The 19280-nt window shown below is 45.3% G+C and overlaps 1 protein-coding gene across 2 annotated transcripts in view; it reads right to left on the bottom strand.

The window, feature by feature from the left end:
• The window catches only part of C12H16orf78 (chromosome 12 C16orf78 homolog), a 219738-nt gene that overhangs the window by 102811 nt on the left and 97647 nt on the right, over positions 1-19280 (bottom strand). Inside the window, exon 2 of one of the 2 annotated variants that reach the window (XM_078669856.1) lies at positions 18941-19084. The exons of the other annotated variant lie outside the window; for it this stretch is intronic. Within the exon in view, the coding sequence (XP_078525982.1) occupies positions 18941-19084 (144 nt within the window). The remainder of the gene's footprint in view (positions 1-18940; positions 19085-19280) is intronic. 2 annotated transcript variants of the gene reach the window in all.

The raw sequence follows: 19280 nt of genomic DNA, 5'->3' as shown, positions 1-19280 counted from the left end.
CTTCCTCCCTCCAGAAGATCTTAAACAGGCCACGCAGGCATTGGTGCTTTCCAGAATTGACTATGGAATCGCAGCATTGACCGGATCAGCAAAATCTCACCTAGGTCCCCTGACCACTACCCTCAACGCCGCAGCAAGAATGGTCAAAGGAACGAAGAAATTTTAGCACATCTCTCCGGGACTTAGGGAACTGAGTGGCTTCCTATTGATCAACAAGCCAGCTTCCGCACAGCTTGTCTCACGCATAAAGCCTTGCACACAGGCAAACCTGAATATCTGGCCGCCAAACTCAAAAGGGCCGGTCAGTCCAGGAACCTCAGAAGCTCCAACACGCTTCTACTCATCCCACTGAAATATCGGAAACTCAAAACCGCAAATAAATCCTTCGTGGGTAATGCGCCTAAGATTTGGAACTCCATCCCACCTCACATCAGAATGACCACCTCCTTCCCGAAATTCAAGACACTTCTCAAAGCCCTCTTCCTAGAGCGCTCTCGACCATAAAGAGTAACCCAGAAAGGACTTGGGAAAGGATTACTATTTCACTTCTTGAAACCCCTCCACCTGGAGATATGTTCCGCAACTATTTACATATTGCCTTTGAGTTGGTATACTGAAGGTGTTTTTTGTCTTTGGTTTTGTTTCTTCTCTGCTCTTGTTTTTCTTACAGAATTTGTGTGCTCATAATTGTACATGCTGTGAAGCGCTCTGATACCCTCGGGTCCAGCTAGCGCTATACAAAACTTCAATAAATAAAGTAAATAAATAAATAAAAATTTATTAAAAAACCAGTTGAATGGTGAGGTCGGAGTTTTGAAAACTATACAGAAAGAAAAACTTTTAAAAAGTTAGACTTTAGCTATCTGAAGCTATAGCAGGCTAAAAATTAGTCTTTTTGCAGCTGCCCTCCCTGTCCATGCTTTTACCTTCATGGGGTGTGCGAACTGCTCCAAGAACAGAAACGGTTGGGCTTTTTCACAGGAAGACCTAGGTGTGAGGTATGTCACTTGTCCTCTCCCAGGAAAAGTAGTCAGGGATTATGTAGGAATTTCATTAACTTTAAAGGGACCAGAGCAAGACCTGACTATAGGTAATAAAAAGTGAGACTTGGGAAGGATGGTATCTTTGATTCCAGATCCCACTGTAGCAAGCTTGGTTCCATTCAGTGGGACGCAGTCCTAGAGCAGATTGTTGTTGTTATGGAGGTAGGGACTGCTCGTATCCCTAGACATGCACTTTACTGGGCCACAATCCTCCTCCAGAGGCAGAAAGGTTCTGCCTTCTTGACTTTCCCTGAGAATGGTTCATAATCAAGTTTTTATTTATTTGATTTGGTACTCGCCTGAGAACCACAAATATTTCATGCATAATAATCAATTTTTTACACCATTTTGTTAAAATTTTCATTCTAATACAAAGTTAAAAATGCTTTTAAAAAATTGTAAAAATTGTAACAAACAAATTCGTTAGGGGGAGCTTTACATAAAATAATCAGTTCCTTTGCTGAGTTAATTCTACATTTGGTATAAACTGGTTGTAAAAACCTCTTTCTTGCCAATACCACTTTCGTATTTGGGCAAATAAATATCAAGTGCTCCAAATCCTGCTCCCCGCCTTCACACAGATTACACATAGAGCTTTCTTTTAAATGCCATTTAGATGTTACGGTTTTTACAGGTAGTATCCCAAATCGAAGCAAAACAATCGATCTCCTGACCCCATGATTTAGATTAAAAGTAATATATTGCTGAGGTTTCTTGAATACTATAGTTTCAGTAAGATTCTTATATAGAGACAGTTTAGAGCAATACAGAGAGTCAAGGTGGAAACTAAGTCTTGGAGTGAAGTGCTTTAAAAAGAGTTTCAACTAGGCTGGTGTCCAAGCTAGTAACAAGTTGATGTTAGTCTCTGATAACGTAAAAGCAGCTAACGCATTTTTTGAGAATACATGTTTGGAGGAATCGCAGTCAAATGTTTCTATTTTGAGCAAAGATCGAAGCGTTCCTTCTTCCGCATGAAGGAGATTATACACCCACCTGATGATATTGGCGATTCCTCGGGAATAGGAACTGGTTAGTGAATACTCAAGGCGGAGGGCTTGTACTGGTACTGCCTGAGACACCTTCGTTAACTTCCGTAGGATTTTTCCTTCTTTTAAATCCAAGAAACTCCATTGGTTTATTGGAATATATTCCAGGGCATATGACAGTACTTGCGGGATATTGACGCTGTATACCGTAAGCAAAGAAGAAAAATGCCTTTGTCCTGATGCTGCATATAACCTTGAAAGAGCTCCCACGTGTACATCAGATTTCCGGGTCAGATTCAGAGTGTGTGGCCGATTTTGAAGAGACCTAGGGCCAGATGTAGGTAGGCTTTTACCGGTCGGTAACGGCCGAATTCGGCCGTTACGACCGGTAAATGGAATTTGAGATGTAGGGGGCATATTTTTACAGAATCGGTAAATTTACCGATCGGTAAATTTACCGATTCTGTAAAATACCGAATCGGTATTTTTACCGAATCGGTAAATTTGATATGTAGGTGGGACTCTTCTGAGTCCCACAAGCCTTCCCGAATCGGTATTTTACCATCAAATTAAATTTGAAGGTAAAATACCGATTCCGGTGTGCATGCACATGTGTGCATGCACACCTGTGCCATATGACAGGCAGACCTGCCCTTAGGGCATGTATGCCTGCCACATGGCACCCAAACCTGTTTTGGGGGTGCTAGAGGGTGTCAAAGTGACACCCCCTGCACCCTTGTGAAATTTGGTATTTACCGATTCGGTAAATACCGAATCGGTAATGCCCATTCATTCCTATGGGCTTCAAAGCCCATAGGAATGAATGGGCATTACCGGTCGGTATTTACCGAATCGGTAAATACCGAATATTACCGATTCGGTAAATGCACATCTGCATTTACCTACATCTCAGTACTTCTGTTTTACCGATTCATAAATACCGAATCGGTAAAATTCGGTATTTTTGAGTCAGTAAAATAGATTTACCTACATCTGGCCCTCAGTGAAGATTCTGCCTAAATAGGTTTATTCATTTACCTCTTCCACCTTTTTTCCCCCTAGGGTCCAGCTGAATTTTGTGCTCTTTTTCCTTCCTGAAAATGAAACTATTTTTGTTTTTGTGATGTTAGGTTTTAGATAATTTTCCTCCGTGTAGTTATGCAGTGCATGAAGGCTTCTTTGTAGACCAAATGGAGTTAGATCTAATATAATTATATCATCTGCATATAACATAGTATGTATATTGTGGAAGGCTATTTTTGGTGGAAAATTGGATACTTGCTGAAGACGTTGAGGCATATCGCTGAGGTAGAGGGAAAACAATAGGGGTGCAAGAAGGCATCCTTGTCTAAGGCCGTTTGGGGTCGGGATAGGGCTTTGAGAATGGTTAGTTTTGTGATAGTTTTTCGTAAGAGAAACAGGATATGCTGGAAAAGGGTGAATCGTTGCAGTGGGAACCTATTTTTGCCCAAGGGTTAGGAAGTGTCCTGATGTCACACCCACTCATGGGGAAGTAAATTGTAGAAAAATGGTACCGCACCCCACCTTGACAGACCACATCTGCATCTCTGGAAGAACAGAAGAGAGTGTGGACCTGCTGTCTGTAACCTTGGTAGAAACCCAAAGACCTGTGCCTGCAACTACCTGTACCCAAGAATGAGAAGTGGAGTCCAAGGATCAGTTGACTGACCCCCTGTCCCCCTTGCTTTTCTGCTTAGCAATGGAGAATTTGGCAGCAAGGCTGAGACAACGCCACAATGACAAAGCTCTGCAGTGTAACTTGAGGCAGATACTAATCTCGTTATATGCCGATCAAATAACTTTATATGTCAGGGACCCCAAACATAATTTAAACCCACTCCTCTGGGAGTTCATTGTCTTTGGGAAGCTGTCTGGGATCCAAATAAACTGGGAAAAGTCCTGTTTCTTCCTGCTGACAACATCTGTAGAACGCTTCTCCCTAGACTATCCACTGGAGTGGTGCAGTGACGAACTGCGTTATCTAGGTATCCGTGTTACCAGGGATAAAGAGGAGCTGATGCGTCTTAATTATGGAACTGCACCAAATCGCATAGTGGACTGTGTTGCCTGCTGGATTACATTACCGCTCTCTATGGCAGGTCGGGCTTCCCTAATTAAGATGGTCATACTCCCCCAGTTGCTTTACCTTTTCCTCAATATACCGTTTTAGCCGGGGAGACATTTTTTTAAGGCTCTTAAAACGGAGCTGATACGACTAGTATGGAAGGTAAGCAACCAAGGTTACACTGGGATGCTCTGATAAGGCCTTATTCGAAAGGGGGGTTTGGAATTCCAGACTTTGTACTTTACTATATTAGCGCACAGGCCCATTATGTGTTCTTTTGGGTGAATCAACCGAAATATATGCCACAGGTTGCGACTGAACATTGGCTTACACACCCAATACCGATCGAAGGTGCACTTTAAGCTGTTCCAGGTGCACAGGAGAAGACACAAACCGCTGTTAATGCTACGTTCACAGCGTGGCGACGCATTGGACAACTGCTGATCACCCCTATGACCTACTCCCCGCTGTTGCCGCTTGCGTATCACCCGGACATGCCCCTTCTCCAGGAAGCAGTATTTCATAACTTTAGGGACCGAGTTGGAATTAGTACCTGGAGTGACCTGTACCGGGATGGGCGGTTTCTGGATTCCGGGAGTGTATTTCAGGACATACGACAGACTCTGCTTGACGTCTTCTTGTACATAGGGCTTAGACAGGGAGTCAGGTCATTAACTCCGGAATTCCCAGCTGAGCCCCTAACACTTGCACCACTGCACCTAATCCTCCAAAATACGATGGCCAAGCGCCTTATTTCATCAATATACCGCACGGTTCACACACAGAGGGAAGTACTGACCACTCCATCCTGCACACGCTGGGGTGAGAAGCTAGGCTTTCCCCTGACGGATGATCACTGGGAATATTGCTGTTCGCAGACTGAGTGGGTTTCGGCTACCAGTAGGTTGCGAATAATTCATTATAAATACCTGCATAGACTATATTATACACCAGTCAGGATGCACAAATATAAGCTATGACACTCAGACAGATGTGACAGGTGTCAGGCTCCGAGCGCTGATTTTCTGCACCTGGCCTGGGACTGCTCAGGGGTGTGTGACTTTGGAGGCATGTCTTCGAGGCCTTGACTCTGAAGAGGAATACGAACATCGAGCCTACGCCATTGACAGCCTTGCTGGGGTATGTTAAAATGTGCAGGTGACGCATCGCAAATATGTAGCCCTTGCACTGATCATGGCCAAAAGACGGGTGGCCTGTAGGTGTGGCAGGGGGAGGGCACCCAAATTTAAGACCTGGCTTGATGACATGATTTACTGTCAGGAACAACTTACCAATCTTCAAGAGGCCTTATTGGAGTGATTAGCTGACCAATAGGAACTGATTCTGGACTGCACCAAGCTGGCGGCCTTTGCTGGAGTGATTCCTGGACCATAAGTGCGTCCCTGAGGTCCCCAGGGTTTTAGACTTGACTAAGAGGGACTGTTTTAAAAAGAGGAAAAAGTTAGGACTAGGACAATTTTCGCTGGAAGACCGGGCTAATCACCAAAGGCTATCTGTCCAAGGTGCTACCTAGGTTCATTACAAACTGTCAAGCTACACCTAGACTTATCCTGCTAGACGTTTTGTAGCTCCAAAAAAAAAGTCTAAGTCCCAGTGTAGAAAACTTGAATCCAGCCAATGAGAGCACTCCGCCAGGTTCAAAATCTTAATTTCCTGCCTGCAGCTATTTCCACCAAAGCCAACAGCTTCAGTGTGGCCACATCCTATAGTATTTTGACTTTGAGAGGACCTTGTCAGATACAGCCTTCAGTATTGTCCTGCTGAAGGATTTCGACTTCAATAAAACAATAAGAATAAGCCAGAAGGTAAAAACTCTGACCAGGATGACCTGCCTGCTGCTTCTCTGGAGGTGATGGACAGTAAAAATAACACATCTGACTGCCACTCTAATTGAGGCAGGTGATCATATGACTTACCTCCAAAGGTATGCAATTGCTTCAGCAGTCCACTGAAGGTTTATGACGATGGGGCACATTTTACTGCTTTGGCTTAAACCGGGCAGTCTGCCCGACTCTAACTATAGATGCAGACTCAGCATTTCTGATGGAATACAATGTCCGGCAAACTCAAAATTAGGTGTGGGCAGTGAACTCTGCTCTGCCTGCAGAGTTGGCAGACTATTGCCAACTCAGTTTGGCAAAAACATATGATTGTGAAGCATGGTGGATTTTGCCATTTCCGCCACCCTCCCCTACTTCCAACGCAGCTAGTTCAGACTTTCATTCTTCTAGTTTGAGAGGAGGATCATGAGGTGGCTAGGTGGACTTGGGAGGGTAAAAATTGGTACCATCATGTTGAGTAAAAATAAAACATCCTGTTCAAGTTACTACTGGCGGGAGACGATAAAGAGAGAAAGAGAGTCTGGTAAAATGAAGTATAGTGAGGGAAGAGTAGGTAAATAACAAAAGAGTGAATAAAGGAAAGGGGGATCTATGAAAGAATGATTAACACAGCAAAGTAGGCAGAGGGGGCAGGGAGTTCGGGGGGCAGGGAGGTCAGGCGCGGGAGGGGTAACGTGGAGAAGGAGGAGATAAAGGGAAGGGGAGAATGATGGAGGAGGACAAAGAGAGCAATAAATAAATTTAGAAGAGAGAATATAAAAAAGGTGTTAGGCAGTGTGTGGGAGACATGCAAACAGTGACTACAGATTAGCACTTTACTTTTTATTGAGGCTTTTTTCCTCTAAATCTGATGTTGTCATTTTGTTGTGATTTTGCTCATATAATTTTTCTCCACTTGTATCAATTGGTTTTGGTAGTTTATTGTTTTGGGTTTTAACATTTTAGCTGTTTTGTTACTGCTAAATATGTTATACTTTTTTCTAGGTTAACCTTGTCTGATCAATCAATCAGTCAGAGAGGCAACTCCGGTCAGTCGAAGAGCCAGGTCTTGAGGGTCTTCCTAAAGATGTGCACAGTGGGGGTGCGTATGATGTGGATCAAGAGCTCATTCCAGGTCTTGCCCGCGATGTAGGAGAAGATTCTTCCACCCGTTCTTGCTCTGCAGATGCACGGGGTTTCGGCGAGGTCGGCAGATCGGAGGTTCCTCTTGGGTATGTGGAAGAAGGTTCTATCATTGAGATATTGGGGTCCAGTGTTATGGAGGCATTTGTAGGCATGGGTGTGTATTTTGAAAGTTACTCTCTTCTCAATGGGGAGCCAGTGGATCTGTGCTACAGGTACCTATAGGATGACTAAGGTTTAACCCCTTCAGTGCTAATGACAAGGGTAACTCGTCATGGAGTTTCCATTGATTTCAATGGAAAGTCAATGGGAAGAGGGGATGTACCTTAGCAGCCAAGTGGTTAAGTTATTGAAATAGTTTTTCCCCTGACAAGTTTGTGGCCTTTTTCATTGCACTGGACTCATGTATACCCCAATTACCAACCTACTTTCTTTTACAATTACTACAACTCCTTGATCTCTTTGTTGTTCTTGATTTAAATTCACTTGCATTCTGTGGGAAAATAGGTAGGTTATCGTATCTTTCTTGGTAGACTTGGGCATGTTGAGGTCAAAGAGGCAACACTCATATCCTAAGAATGTCGGACTTCAAAAATATTTTAGTAAGGAAGCTCTGGGATAAACATGACTTAATACATACAGAAGTCTGATTTAACATCTGAACAAACACCGAGGAGATCCCAGTAAAGTAAGAAAGCCCCATGGCCCTACCAGTGACTGATAGACCCTGCCTATTGACTTATAATTCCTAGTTTACTCTGATGACAATGGATAGGTGTTCTCTCTCTTTCCTACTCCTTTCTTTAGTTTGCAGTCTCTTTTCACCTTTTTTCCCTCTACTTTCCTCCTCTCTTTGCTCCTCTTTTTTTAACTTGTATTATAAGCACACATTTTGCTAGCTGTCATTTAGTAAAGCAATAAAACAATTTATCTTCTTTTTTTAAGGAAAATCCTAACAATTTACAAACCTCACAATTTTCTTTACCACTTGCTGCATCTATAAAAAGGTGGGGCAGAGTTGCCTAATGAATGTTATCCCCACTTCTTCAGCAAGCCAGACTGGTTTAGCCATAGTCGAAACATTGATAATATTCAGATTTACCTGCTTAATAATTATGGGGCATATTAGCAAGAACCTCGTTAAAATGATCGCAGTTTTAGTGGCAGGAAACTGCCGCAAAAACAGCGATAATGGGCTTGCTTAAATGCGTTATAGAATTTCAATAGAAGCCCAGGTTAGATGTCCAGGCTCTTACTGCAAGTAAGGGTGGCCAAGCGCCTGGTCCCGACGGGGTCCCTGTAGGTATGTTTAAATCTAACACTCTTCCATGGGCCCCTCTTTTAGCACAAGTTCTACATGCTAGCTGTAGTGCAGTCTTTCCACCTACTTGGGTAGAATCAACTATTGTGCCCATTTTTAAAAAGGAGGACAGACAACACCCAGCGTTCTGTAGGCTATTCTCCCTATTAGACGCCATAACAAAAGTAGCGGGTAGAATAATACTGGAGCGTCTCCAGGACTGGGCAGAAGAAAACTCCGTCCTATCAGACCAGCAATACGGCTTTCGAGCTGGTGTAGGAACCATAGAGCAGGGATTAAATTTGTCTCTCCTAGTTGGCAAATACACAAGGGCAAAGAAGGGGAACCTATTTTTAGCATTTGTGGATCTCACAGCCGCATTTGATTGCGTGATCCTCAATAAACTTTTGTCAATTTTAGAAGTAATGGGGGTTAATCTACAGATTATTTATTGTCTTTACTGCAACGTTAATGCACAAGTGTGCTGCGGCTTAAAGGGTGAACGATCAGCGCCCATTCATACAAGAAGTGGCGTTAGGCAAGGGTGTGTTCTTGCCCCTTTTCTTTTTAACCTGTATATAAACGGACTGGGGAAGGCCCTTTTAAATGATAATTATGACCTCCCCCAAGTGACGAGATACCCGATCCCAGCCCTCTTGTATGTAGACATGCTCATGTCTCACACACAAGTAGGACTTCAGAAGATACTGAATAATTTTACCAATTTTATGAATGATTTAGGGTTAAGAGTTATCTCCTCTAAATCTTTTTTTTTTTTTATAATCAATTTTATTGGCATTTCAAAACAACAAGGACAATTCATTGGCAGCAGCTCGACAATCATTAGGCACAGATGGAGAAAATCAGCATCATACATAAAAAAGTTATTAGCAATCCAGTCCGACATCACAACATTTGAATTGGGCAAGAAACAAAATATTGCTCCAGGATTACGGTGGCAGCAGGTTGTACCATTTCCCCCAGACTCCGGAGAAGCGTTCCGGTGAATCCCGGGATTGACAAAGGGCCTCCTCTTGGGCCCCACACCAGCCCACCCCTCTCCTCCAGCCCTTCACCGTGGGAGCTGAGTCTCGAAGCCAGTGGTGCACTATGTCCCGCTTAGCCACGGCCACCGCCGTCCCCAGCAGGCGTTTTTCTGATCTGGTACCATCCAGGCCATCAAATACCCCCAGGAGCATCCAAATCGGGTCATGAGGGACCTCCCACCCCAAGGCCTGTGTTAACTCTCTCTCCACTCCCCCCCAAAACCTCTCCAGCCCCGGGCACGTCCACACCACGTGGAAAAAATCCGCCGGAGAGTATCCACATCTAGGGCAGGCTTCACAGGGGAGGCTCTTAGGCGGGCTCGAAACAGCCTCTCCGGGGTGAGGTAGGACGTGTGCAGGTAATATATCTGTACCAGCCGCAGCTTGGAGGACGTGGTCAGGGTACATGGGGCCATCAAAGCCTCCCTCCAGTCCGCCTCCTCCAGGGGTCCCACCCACTCCTCCCATCGGGCACGTAGGTGGTCGAGGGACGCGGGGTTGTTATTGACTAGAGCACGGTATATTCGGGACACTCCCCGTCTCCCCAGGTCCCCCATCATTACTTGGGCCTCCAGTGGGCTAAATTCTGGGAGGGCATATGGCGCGAGAAGGTGCGTTTGGAGGGCGTGACGCAGCTGCAGGTAGCGGAAGTGCTGGGCATGGGGAAGGGCATAGCGCTGCTGCAGGTCCGCAAAGGTTCGAATGTGGTCTCCCACCCATACATCCCCAAGCACTGATACCCCAATGAGATCCCAACGACGGAACCCACCCAGGGAAGACACCTCGCGGAGCCAGTTCCCATGCCATAAAGGCACTTGGCGGGTAAGTTTGCGGTCCCATCCCGTATGGCGCAGGGCAGTTCGCCAAGCCGTCAAGACCGTCCTGGTATTGGGGGCCAGAGTTTGCGGAATCAGGCATCCGTAGAGGTACGCCTGGATCCGAGGGAAGTCTGTCTCCTCCAGCTCCACCCGGTATGCCGGGTCGAACCAGCCGCCCGCATACCAGTCGTGGATGACTATTAGTTTGGTTGCTAGATAATAAAGGTAGAGATGAATCACCCATAGGCCTCCGTCGTAAGGTGGGATGAGGCCGTGCGCGAGGGAGATCCGCGGTTGCCTGCCGCCCCAGAGGAACCTGGACAGGGTGCCGTCCAACTCCCGAAACCAGGCACGGGGGAGTGGAATGGAGGTGTTCTGCAGGGTATAAAGGAAACGGGGAAGAATCATCATCTTGAACAGCGCGCTCCGCCCAGGGGGTTAAGGAGACGGGAGTGCCATTTCTTCAAGTCCGATCTCATCCGCGTCACCAGGGGTGCGACGTTCAGTGCCCACTCCAACTCTGGCAGAAGAGTCACCCATATCCCCAGATATTTGACCAAATGATGATGAAGAGGAATGGACGACTGCCAGTGAAAACACTCCCGGGTGGGGTGTAGGGGGACCAGAGTGGACTTGGCCGCATTAAGTCAGAGGCCGGAGACTCGCTCGAAATCCCAGAGGAGTTGCAGGCATCTGGGGCCCGAGTTTGCCGGATCTGCCAGGTACAGAAGCACATCGTCCGCGTAGAGGGCGATCTTATCTATGTGACTCTCATTCCAGGCCCACCCCCGGATAAGGCGGTCGTGCTGGATGAGCGTCGCCAGGGGCTCCATCGCTAACGCGAATAGAAACGGAGACAGTGGGCACCCCTGGCGCGTCCCTCTACGAATTCAGAACGTCCGTGAAAGCGTCCCGTTGACTAGTACACGGGCCCTGGGGTTCGCATAGAGGATCCCAATATAGTTGCGGAACCGGGGGCCAAATTCCATTTCCCTCAGCACGTCCTGCAGATACTCCCAGCCCACCGTATCGAAGGCTTTCTCGAAATCGAGAAAGAGGAGGGCCAGATAGGGAGAGAGGCGGGAACGGTGGGCTAAGGCCAGATGGAGGCGGCGGATGCAGTGACGGGTTCCTCTGGCCGGCATAAAGCCGCATTGGTCCGGAAGAACAACCTCTAAATCTTTTATAATGCGTTGAGGTACTGGCATCAGAAAACCCAAAGATATGTTTGTGGCTGGACAAAAGGTTAGGCCTCCTAAAACATTTTCTTATTTGGGCATTCTCTTTCCCAATAATGAAACGTGGACACAGGCTGTGGCTGCAAAAAATACTGGTATTATTATGTAGTACATCTGCAATTAGTTCCTTTGCAAAAAAATTAGGCAAGAGGCCTCCTGAGGAATCAAAATGTGTTTCTGCTGCAGCTTTCGCGACTTGGGTATGGGGGCCTGTTGATCTGCTTCACATTCAAAAAGTAGAAAACTCCTTTTTAAAATATATGTTATCTGTCCCGAATGGTACCTCAACATACATATGTCATGCGGAGCTGGGCCAGTGGCGGCTGGTGACATTTGAAAGTGGTGAGGCGGCAAATTATTGCCGGCCCGCATGGCGGCAAGCGAGCGTAGCAAGTGAGCCTGTACAACCTCCGGGGCCTCGGGGGAGAACATATTGAAAAAAGAGTGGACAAATGGTGCATTTTTAAGCAAATTTGAGAAAGCAGGAAGGTTAATAAAGCAATACAATTGAATTATGTCATTTAAGAAATTGCCAATTTTTATGAGCTCTAGAGGACAATCTTTCCCAGAAGCGCCAAGGAATGCCCTACACTTCTACTGTTGCCCATGGCCAGCCTTATGTAAAAACTCCATAGGTATGAGTGAACCTACAGAAACATGATTTTACTGAGACAGACACATAACTTAGAAAACCAACAGTAATAGCTCACTGTGACCCCACAGCACAAAAATATACCATGTCAGTGTACAAGCGCTGCAAACGTGTACAGAAACATCCAGCAGTAAAATCATGGCAGAACAGCATAAACAACGCACCGTGAATTCAAGTCACAGAATCAAATTCACACTGTGAAATAACAGCACAACCTACTCATAAAGACACATCTCTCTGCACCATCTGAGAAAAGCAAAACGTGGACAGCATAAATACACAAAAGTATATACTGTTAGCAGAGGAAATCACAAATATGTAAAACTCTTCCGTTTTTTTTGGTGCATGAAAACATGTACTTATTCATTTAATTTTTCCATCAGCCCGAATGGAATAGACCTAGACATTTCTATGACTTTGTTAAAAAGCAAAACAGAGTGGCACACACATTTGAGGGAGCAACGACGAAAAAACAACTTGTTACTTCAGTAAAACAGAGAACACAAACAAAACCGGACTTGCTGTAGTACATTAGCAAAAAAAAACACATGGACATCATTATTTTCGGTCTGTAGAACGCCGTTTGACACCCCATCCATGGAAGGCATAATCTATGGAGTCCGCAGCTCACATCAAGGAAGGCCTGTGCTTGAGGCGCCCCGTGTCAAAGTAGCAACCAGCAGTGTCACTTTATGGTACTAACAAACACCAACGTATTTTTTTTATAAACATGGAAACGTACTTAGTCATTTATAAAATTATGCACGAGCGCGGAGACAGTCACGAAGAACATATCAGTTACTAAATTTAAAAAAAGATCATTCGTCATTTGAAATGAAAAACATTTGCTTTTATATCACGTTAGATAGTCTACAATTCATGCTAAAAAAAATCTCTTAAAAACGTTTGGCGCAGGAAGCTGACAGGGTGCTGGCAGGCGGCGGACGGAATTCAAGGAGTCTTGCCCTGAGTTGCCAATGCCTTTGTACTTGCTTCTAAGAATACCCGATTGTGTCCAGGAATGAGGGCCAGCAGTGCTGCAGGCGGCCGGGCTCCAACAGCTGCTTCAGTTTACACGGAACCGGGCAGCATGAGGCGTGTTGTGGTTGGGCTTACTTACACACCGCTCACTCTGACTTGTTTAAATGTCCTGGTTTGCCGTTTAACCAGAAGTTAGGTGAGATTTATTTTCAAAGTTTAAGTCACCCAGTGATGGATTGCTTGGGGCTGCCTCTCGTAAAAAGTAACATGATCAAAGCGCTGGGATTTCACGAATTTTAGAAAATGTATGCCCGGTTTCACATAGGTTCATCGAAGGGATTCCCGTTTAAACAAGACCGCGGTGATTAATCTGGGGCAAGAATTCCCTAGGTCCTGTGCATGCTGGCACGCGCGGACCTCCCACCTGAACTAGTTCACACATCATCAGTGCATCTGCGTTACCCTCCCGAGTCTCGTTCCTCTTTCTCACGATAGTCAACTGGTGGTGGTGGGGGGGTCGGGGGGGGGGGGGGGGGGGCGGCCGGTGAATTATAATAAAGGAAGAAAACTTACCTGACCGCCGGTCAGCGCCGCATCTTCTGGGACCTTGGCGCCTTGCTTCACCGGAGCGGAAATCCCGCCCTCCGTCCTCAGCCAATCCTGGCGCTGGAGCAGCGCCAGGATTGACACAGGGCATGGTTGCTTTCTGCCCGCCTGCCCATTAGGAAAGCGAGGTTTCGCTCTAATAATGGGCATGCGCAGGCACAAGTGCGCATGCGTGAGCACGGCTGAAAAATGTGCCCTCCGTCCCCACTCATGCGCACCTATGCTGCTGCCTGCCCCTGACAATGCCTGTCAGTCAACATGACACAGGACCGCCCACCCCCTTCAGACTCCGAAGGGGGTGGGCGGTCCTGCTGCATCATGCTGACTGACAGGCATTGTTGTCCCTCGGCGTCTTTGAACTTAAGTAAACTGAGAGTTTACTTCAGTTCAGAGACGCCGAGGGAGCTGCGGGCGGGGGGGCAACGCCCCAATGCCCCCAATGGACGCACCGCCACTGAGCTGGGCCTCACTTTTATTTCTGACTTGATTAAGCTTGAGCCTGTGCTGTTATGGCACGATCTTTGGACAAAAGAAGAGGCAAAATTAAACAGAGATATACTTCTGGATGTCCTGAGGATGGACGGGGCCCTGAGGATTCCATGGATAGATTATGTTCGCAACTTTTTACAAGATCTTGACCATCCAGAGTACTTTACCAATCCTAGTTCCATTGGTGACATATCCAGGAAGGATACTTAAAAAATGATTCTATCTATGTTGGATACTATCAGACTGACATCTGAGATAGTAATGCCCATTGTCCTACATAATCAGACGATTTTAATTACTTTTAAGATTCAACCTTAAAGTACTTATGTCATATGACAGGTTCCTTTTAAATCGATTTTGACTGGGGGGTTTCCATAGACTAGTCAACTTCCCCATAGTAAATGACTGGCCTCAAAACCTCCAGTTGTGCCCTTGTGATAACATCTCCAAACAAATCATGAACCATGTTATCATTTTTTGTAAATTTTACTCCTCTGCTAGGAAACTGTGTCTGGTCCATATGCTGAAAATGTTCGGGCTTTGTCAGTGTCGACCCGCCCTTTTGGCACTGCAATATTTAGACAATGTATATAGTGCTTACAGGATGGTCTTATTTTTTAAAAAGGTTCTTAGTTCAAGGAAACTAATCCTTATCTAATTGTTTTTAATGTATAGTAAGAATATAAAATTGATTAAACAAATTCAATATGAACTAGCTCTATGTATAGTAAAGTTGTTTTTTAATTCGAGGTGAGCCCTGACAATTTAATAATGTTTTATTTCTCATGGAATGCTAAATACTTTTTAATGTAATGAATTTGTATGAATCTGTTACACATATGTAGGTCGATTCCGATTCGGGAAAAAAACCGTCCGTACGATTTGCATCCGGAGCCCTCTCCGTACAAATCGTACCCGTCCGTCCGAGTCGCGAAGTACGATCCGTATTCCGTGAATCCGTCCGAATCGTCGCGATCCGTACGTATTGCAAGGCTGAAACCGTGAACCGTACGACTCGTACACATACTGTACGACTCGTACACATGCCGTACGACCCGACGAGTACGATCCGGACCGGGGTATGAGGATGCGATTCGTACGGTCCACGTCAGGAAAGGGCGAGTCGTACGGAAAAGCGCACCAACACATACACACTGTACTGTCCGTACCCCCCATGATCACAGGGGTACGCACCGTACCCCTGCGATCATGGGGTGTACGAGCCGTACCCCCATTGTACGATCGGTGTATGAGCCGTACCCCCATTGTACGATCGGTGTACGAGCCGTACCCCATGTACGATGGGTGTATGAGCCGTACCCCCATTGTAGGATGGGTGTACGAGCCGTACCCCCATTGTAAGATCGGTGTACGAGCCGTACCCCCATTGTACGTTCGGTGTACGAGCCGTACCCCATGTACGATGGGTGTACGAGCCATACCCCATTGTACAATCGGTGTATGAGCTGTACCCCCTTTGTACGATCGGTGTACGAGCCGTACCCCCATTGTACGATCGGTGTATGATCCGTACCCCTATTGTACGATCGGTGTATGAGCCGTACCCCCATTGTACGATCGGTGTACGAGCCGTACCCCTTGTACGATGGGTGTACGAGCCGTACCCCCATCGTACAATGGGGGTACGGCTCATACACCCAACGTACATGGGGTATGGTTCGTACACCCAACGTACAATGGGGGTACGGCTCGTACACCGATCGTACAATGGGGCTACGGCTCGTACACCGATCATACAATGGGGGTACGGCTCGTACACCCATCGTACAATGGTAGTACGGCTCGTACACCCATCGTACATGGGGTACGGCTCGTACACCGATCTACAATGGGGGTATGGCTTGTACATAGATTGTACAATGGGGGTACGGCTCGTACACCGATCGTACAATGGGGGTACGGCTCGTACACCGATCGTACAATGGGGGTACGGCTCGAACACCGATCGGACAATGGGGGTACGGCTCGTACACCCCATGATCGCAGGGGTACGGTGCGTACCCCTGCGATCATGGGGGGTACGCACCGTACCCGGGGGGCCGTTCCGTACCTGTTTTGGCACAAACTCTGCTTTTACGGCTGTTTTCAGCTCCCGTAGAAAAAGGGTCGTACAGTGCGTACCTGACACATATCGTACCTGCTGGGTTGTAAAAACCAGCCGCGAACCGTACAGATGTCGCGTACAGCGGGTTCCGAGGGAGAATCGTACGGAGATTAGAGTCGTACAGTGTCTTGTACGACTCGTACGGAGTACGGCTCCTGGTACGAATCGTACTTCATCATACATACGGGGGACGTTGCAGGGTACGATTAGTACGGGAAAAACGCTCCGAACGGCTATTGTGAGCAGTTTTTCCCGAATCGGAATCGACCCCATGATGTTGTAATAATTATATGTTTTATGTGCTTTCATGATTGTCTGTCAACAATCGAATAAAGCTCACTTTGACGTTGACTGCGTGTAATTATACTACAGCACATGACGCAGTATTAAGGTGTCAATTTTTATCTATGATTGATGATTGAATTTGCAAACTATATGACATAAATGAATGATATTCATGTTACAGTTAGGAACCAGTTATATTAAACATACTCAAAGTTCACATTATGTTATCAAATACTATTGAAGTCAAATATCTTAAGCAAATATTGTCCAGTTACTCAAGATTTTCTTTGTAGATACCATATCAACTTTCAATCCAGAATAGAGAACTGGAGATACAGATTGTCAGCAAGTATATCATTTACAACATTAGACCCCCCCAAGGCCCAAACCATACAAACATTTTTCTCTCGTCTTTAAATGTCAGTGCCCCTGCAATGCAGATTAAGCATATGCAACATGACAATATCCGGTTTATCCATTTCTCTCTTTTTTCCCTCTTTCCCTTGGTCTACTTCCAACCTGCATTTTTTGGATGTAAGGTTTGCAGTGGTATCGAATAAGTGTGGAAGCTGAAATCATTCCTGTTAGATCTGGATTGCAAGGTTAGTGCATTTCCTCACACATTGATTGATTCTCACCATACTTCTTATCTAAATATTATACAAGGGTTCCTCAATGTCAGTCCTGTAGGGCCGGACCCATGCCTTATTTTTTAAATAACTAAATTTATCTAAATGTGGATATGCTAAAAATCTGGCATGGATCCTGCCCTTCAGAAACTAATTGGAGAATCCATCTTATACCAATAGCAACGCTGAAACAAGAGAAATTAAATGCTTCCAAGAACGTGAAGAAAGTAGAAATTGAGAATGTTTACATACCCAGTTAACCTGATCACCACACACTATAGGTAATATTATAGTTTCCACATGCTCAGTAAAAGGCACTGATAATTTCCAAAAGCCATATACAAATATGGTAGCTTTGGGAAAGAACTTGCTGCACATCCAATGGTAAAGTAAGGGTCAATAAGAAAGGAATATATGTAATTGAAAAGAGTTGGTGCTGCAACAATGACAAACACTGTGCAGCACAAGGACTGAAGACATCTCATGAATAAACAATTTGATGATTGCTATAGGCCTTTGATATCCCTGTTGCTGCCTTGGAGTGCTTGGAGGCACTTTGTACTTGGACATTGCTCTGATTCAGGCCTGTTTGGGTGGCCACTCCTCTCTCTTTGACAACCTGTATTATTGCAACTGGTATCATTAAAATACATTAGTGAGGCTTTGCTGTGCATGATGTGTTCTCACACTGCCCTTTTGTTATCTATCTATCTATCTATCTATCTATCTATCTATCTATCTATCTATCTATCTATCTATCTATCTGTCTGTCTGCCTGCCTGCCTGTCTGTCTATAAAGTATCAGATATTTCTGTATTCCACATGTACATGACCCTGGCTGTTTTCCTCAGTCTGCCAAAAGAGCTATGTCACCCTGCCATAGGTCTTACACTGAAACATCTCATTACTACACTCCCAACATGCAGTCCAGTTGCATGCATCCAAATGATGTCTCTTAGCAACTTCAAGCTGACATGCATGGGGCACACACAAATATTAGGCTTGAACAATTTAAACATACTCCCTTTAAGGGGCAGCCTGAGGCCAACTCACCACCTACCTTGCCCGTAGCAAAGGACAGAACCCGCCAGAACTACCATATCTACATGTGCAAAAAAGAAAGCAAGGACTCTATGTAGTTACCCAGTTTAGATGGAGAGCAGATCCTTTTTATGGAGTAACCTACAACACCAGCGACACTCTTAGGTCTTCAGAGAAGTACAGCTTTGTCCAGACACAAGGGAGCATCCAGAATAAGTCAAAACAATACCCTTATCGGATTTATAAGATAGGTTTATTCAGAATTGCTGAATACCATCTGGGCTGGAATTTCCAACAGGACTTATAGGGAAATGTGCATGTGTGGAAATCATCACCCACATATTTTCCACCAGGATTTCAGGTTTAGAAGTACTTCTTTCTAATTTTAAACTGCCATTAGTAGTGGGGTTGTAATGCTCAACAGGCACTTATAAAATTGACTATCATGCTGATATCATGATGCAATAAATTAATTCAACTGACTGTCAAATCACTGGATTTACAAATAAGATGAAGCCCAATATGGTGTGGTCTTTACACGTGGACTGTTCCCGGAATAGGGAAAAGCGGATGGTAATTCTAAGGCTGCATGTTATTGGAAATTCCTCAGACTTTAACTCGGCTTCAGTACCTTGATTAAGCTTTTATAGAGTGCTGAGGGTGGCGAAACTTCGGCAAGTTTTGCTAGGCTCCTCTTAACCTTCTTTTCTTCCTGTTTCAGTAGGTTGTCACTCAGGTTTCTCATACTATTTAATGATCGTGTAAGCTTATTCAGCTAGAGAGAGGAAAGCATACATATTATAGGTCAGGGTTCAATAATGCAAAACCTGTAAACACTTTTTCAGATGAGAATCAAAATCATATACAGTACTCACAGTCACTCTGGTTTCTAGATAAATGGTTTTTGCTCCCTAGGTTTTGCACAAAAGAACAACAGTGTTCCCGTCAGGGGAGGTTTAAGCCCAAACCTC

The sequence above is a fragment of the Lissotriton helveticus genome, chromosome 12, assembly GCF_964261635.1.
Source record: "Lissotriton helveticus chromosome 12, aLisHel1.1, whole genome shotgun sequence".
NCBI lineage: Eukaryota > Metazoa > Chordata > Amphibia > Caudata > Salamandridae > Lissotriton > Lissotriton helveticus.
Note: the sequence above shows the minus strand (reverse complement) of the source record. Positions and strands in the feature narration are given on the sequence as shown.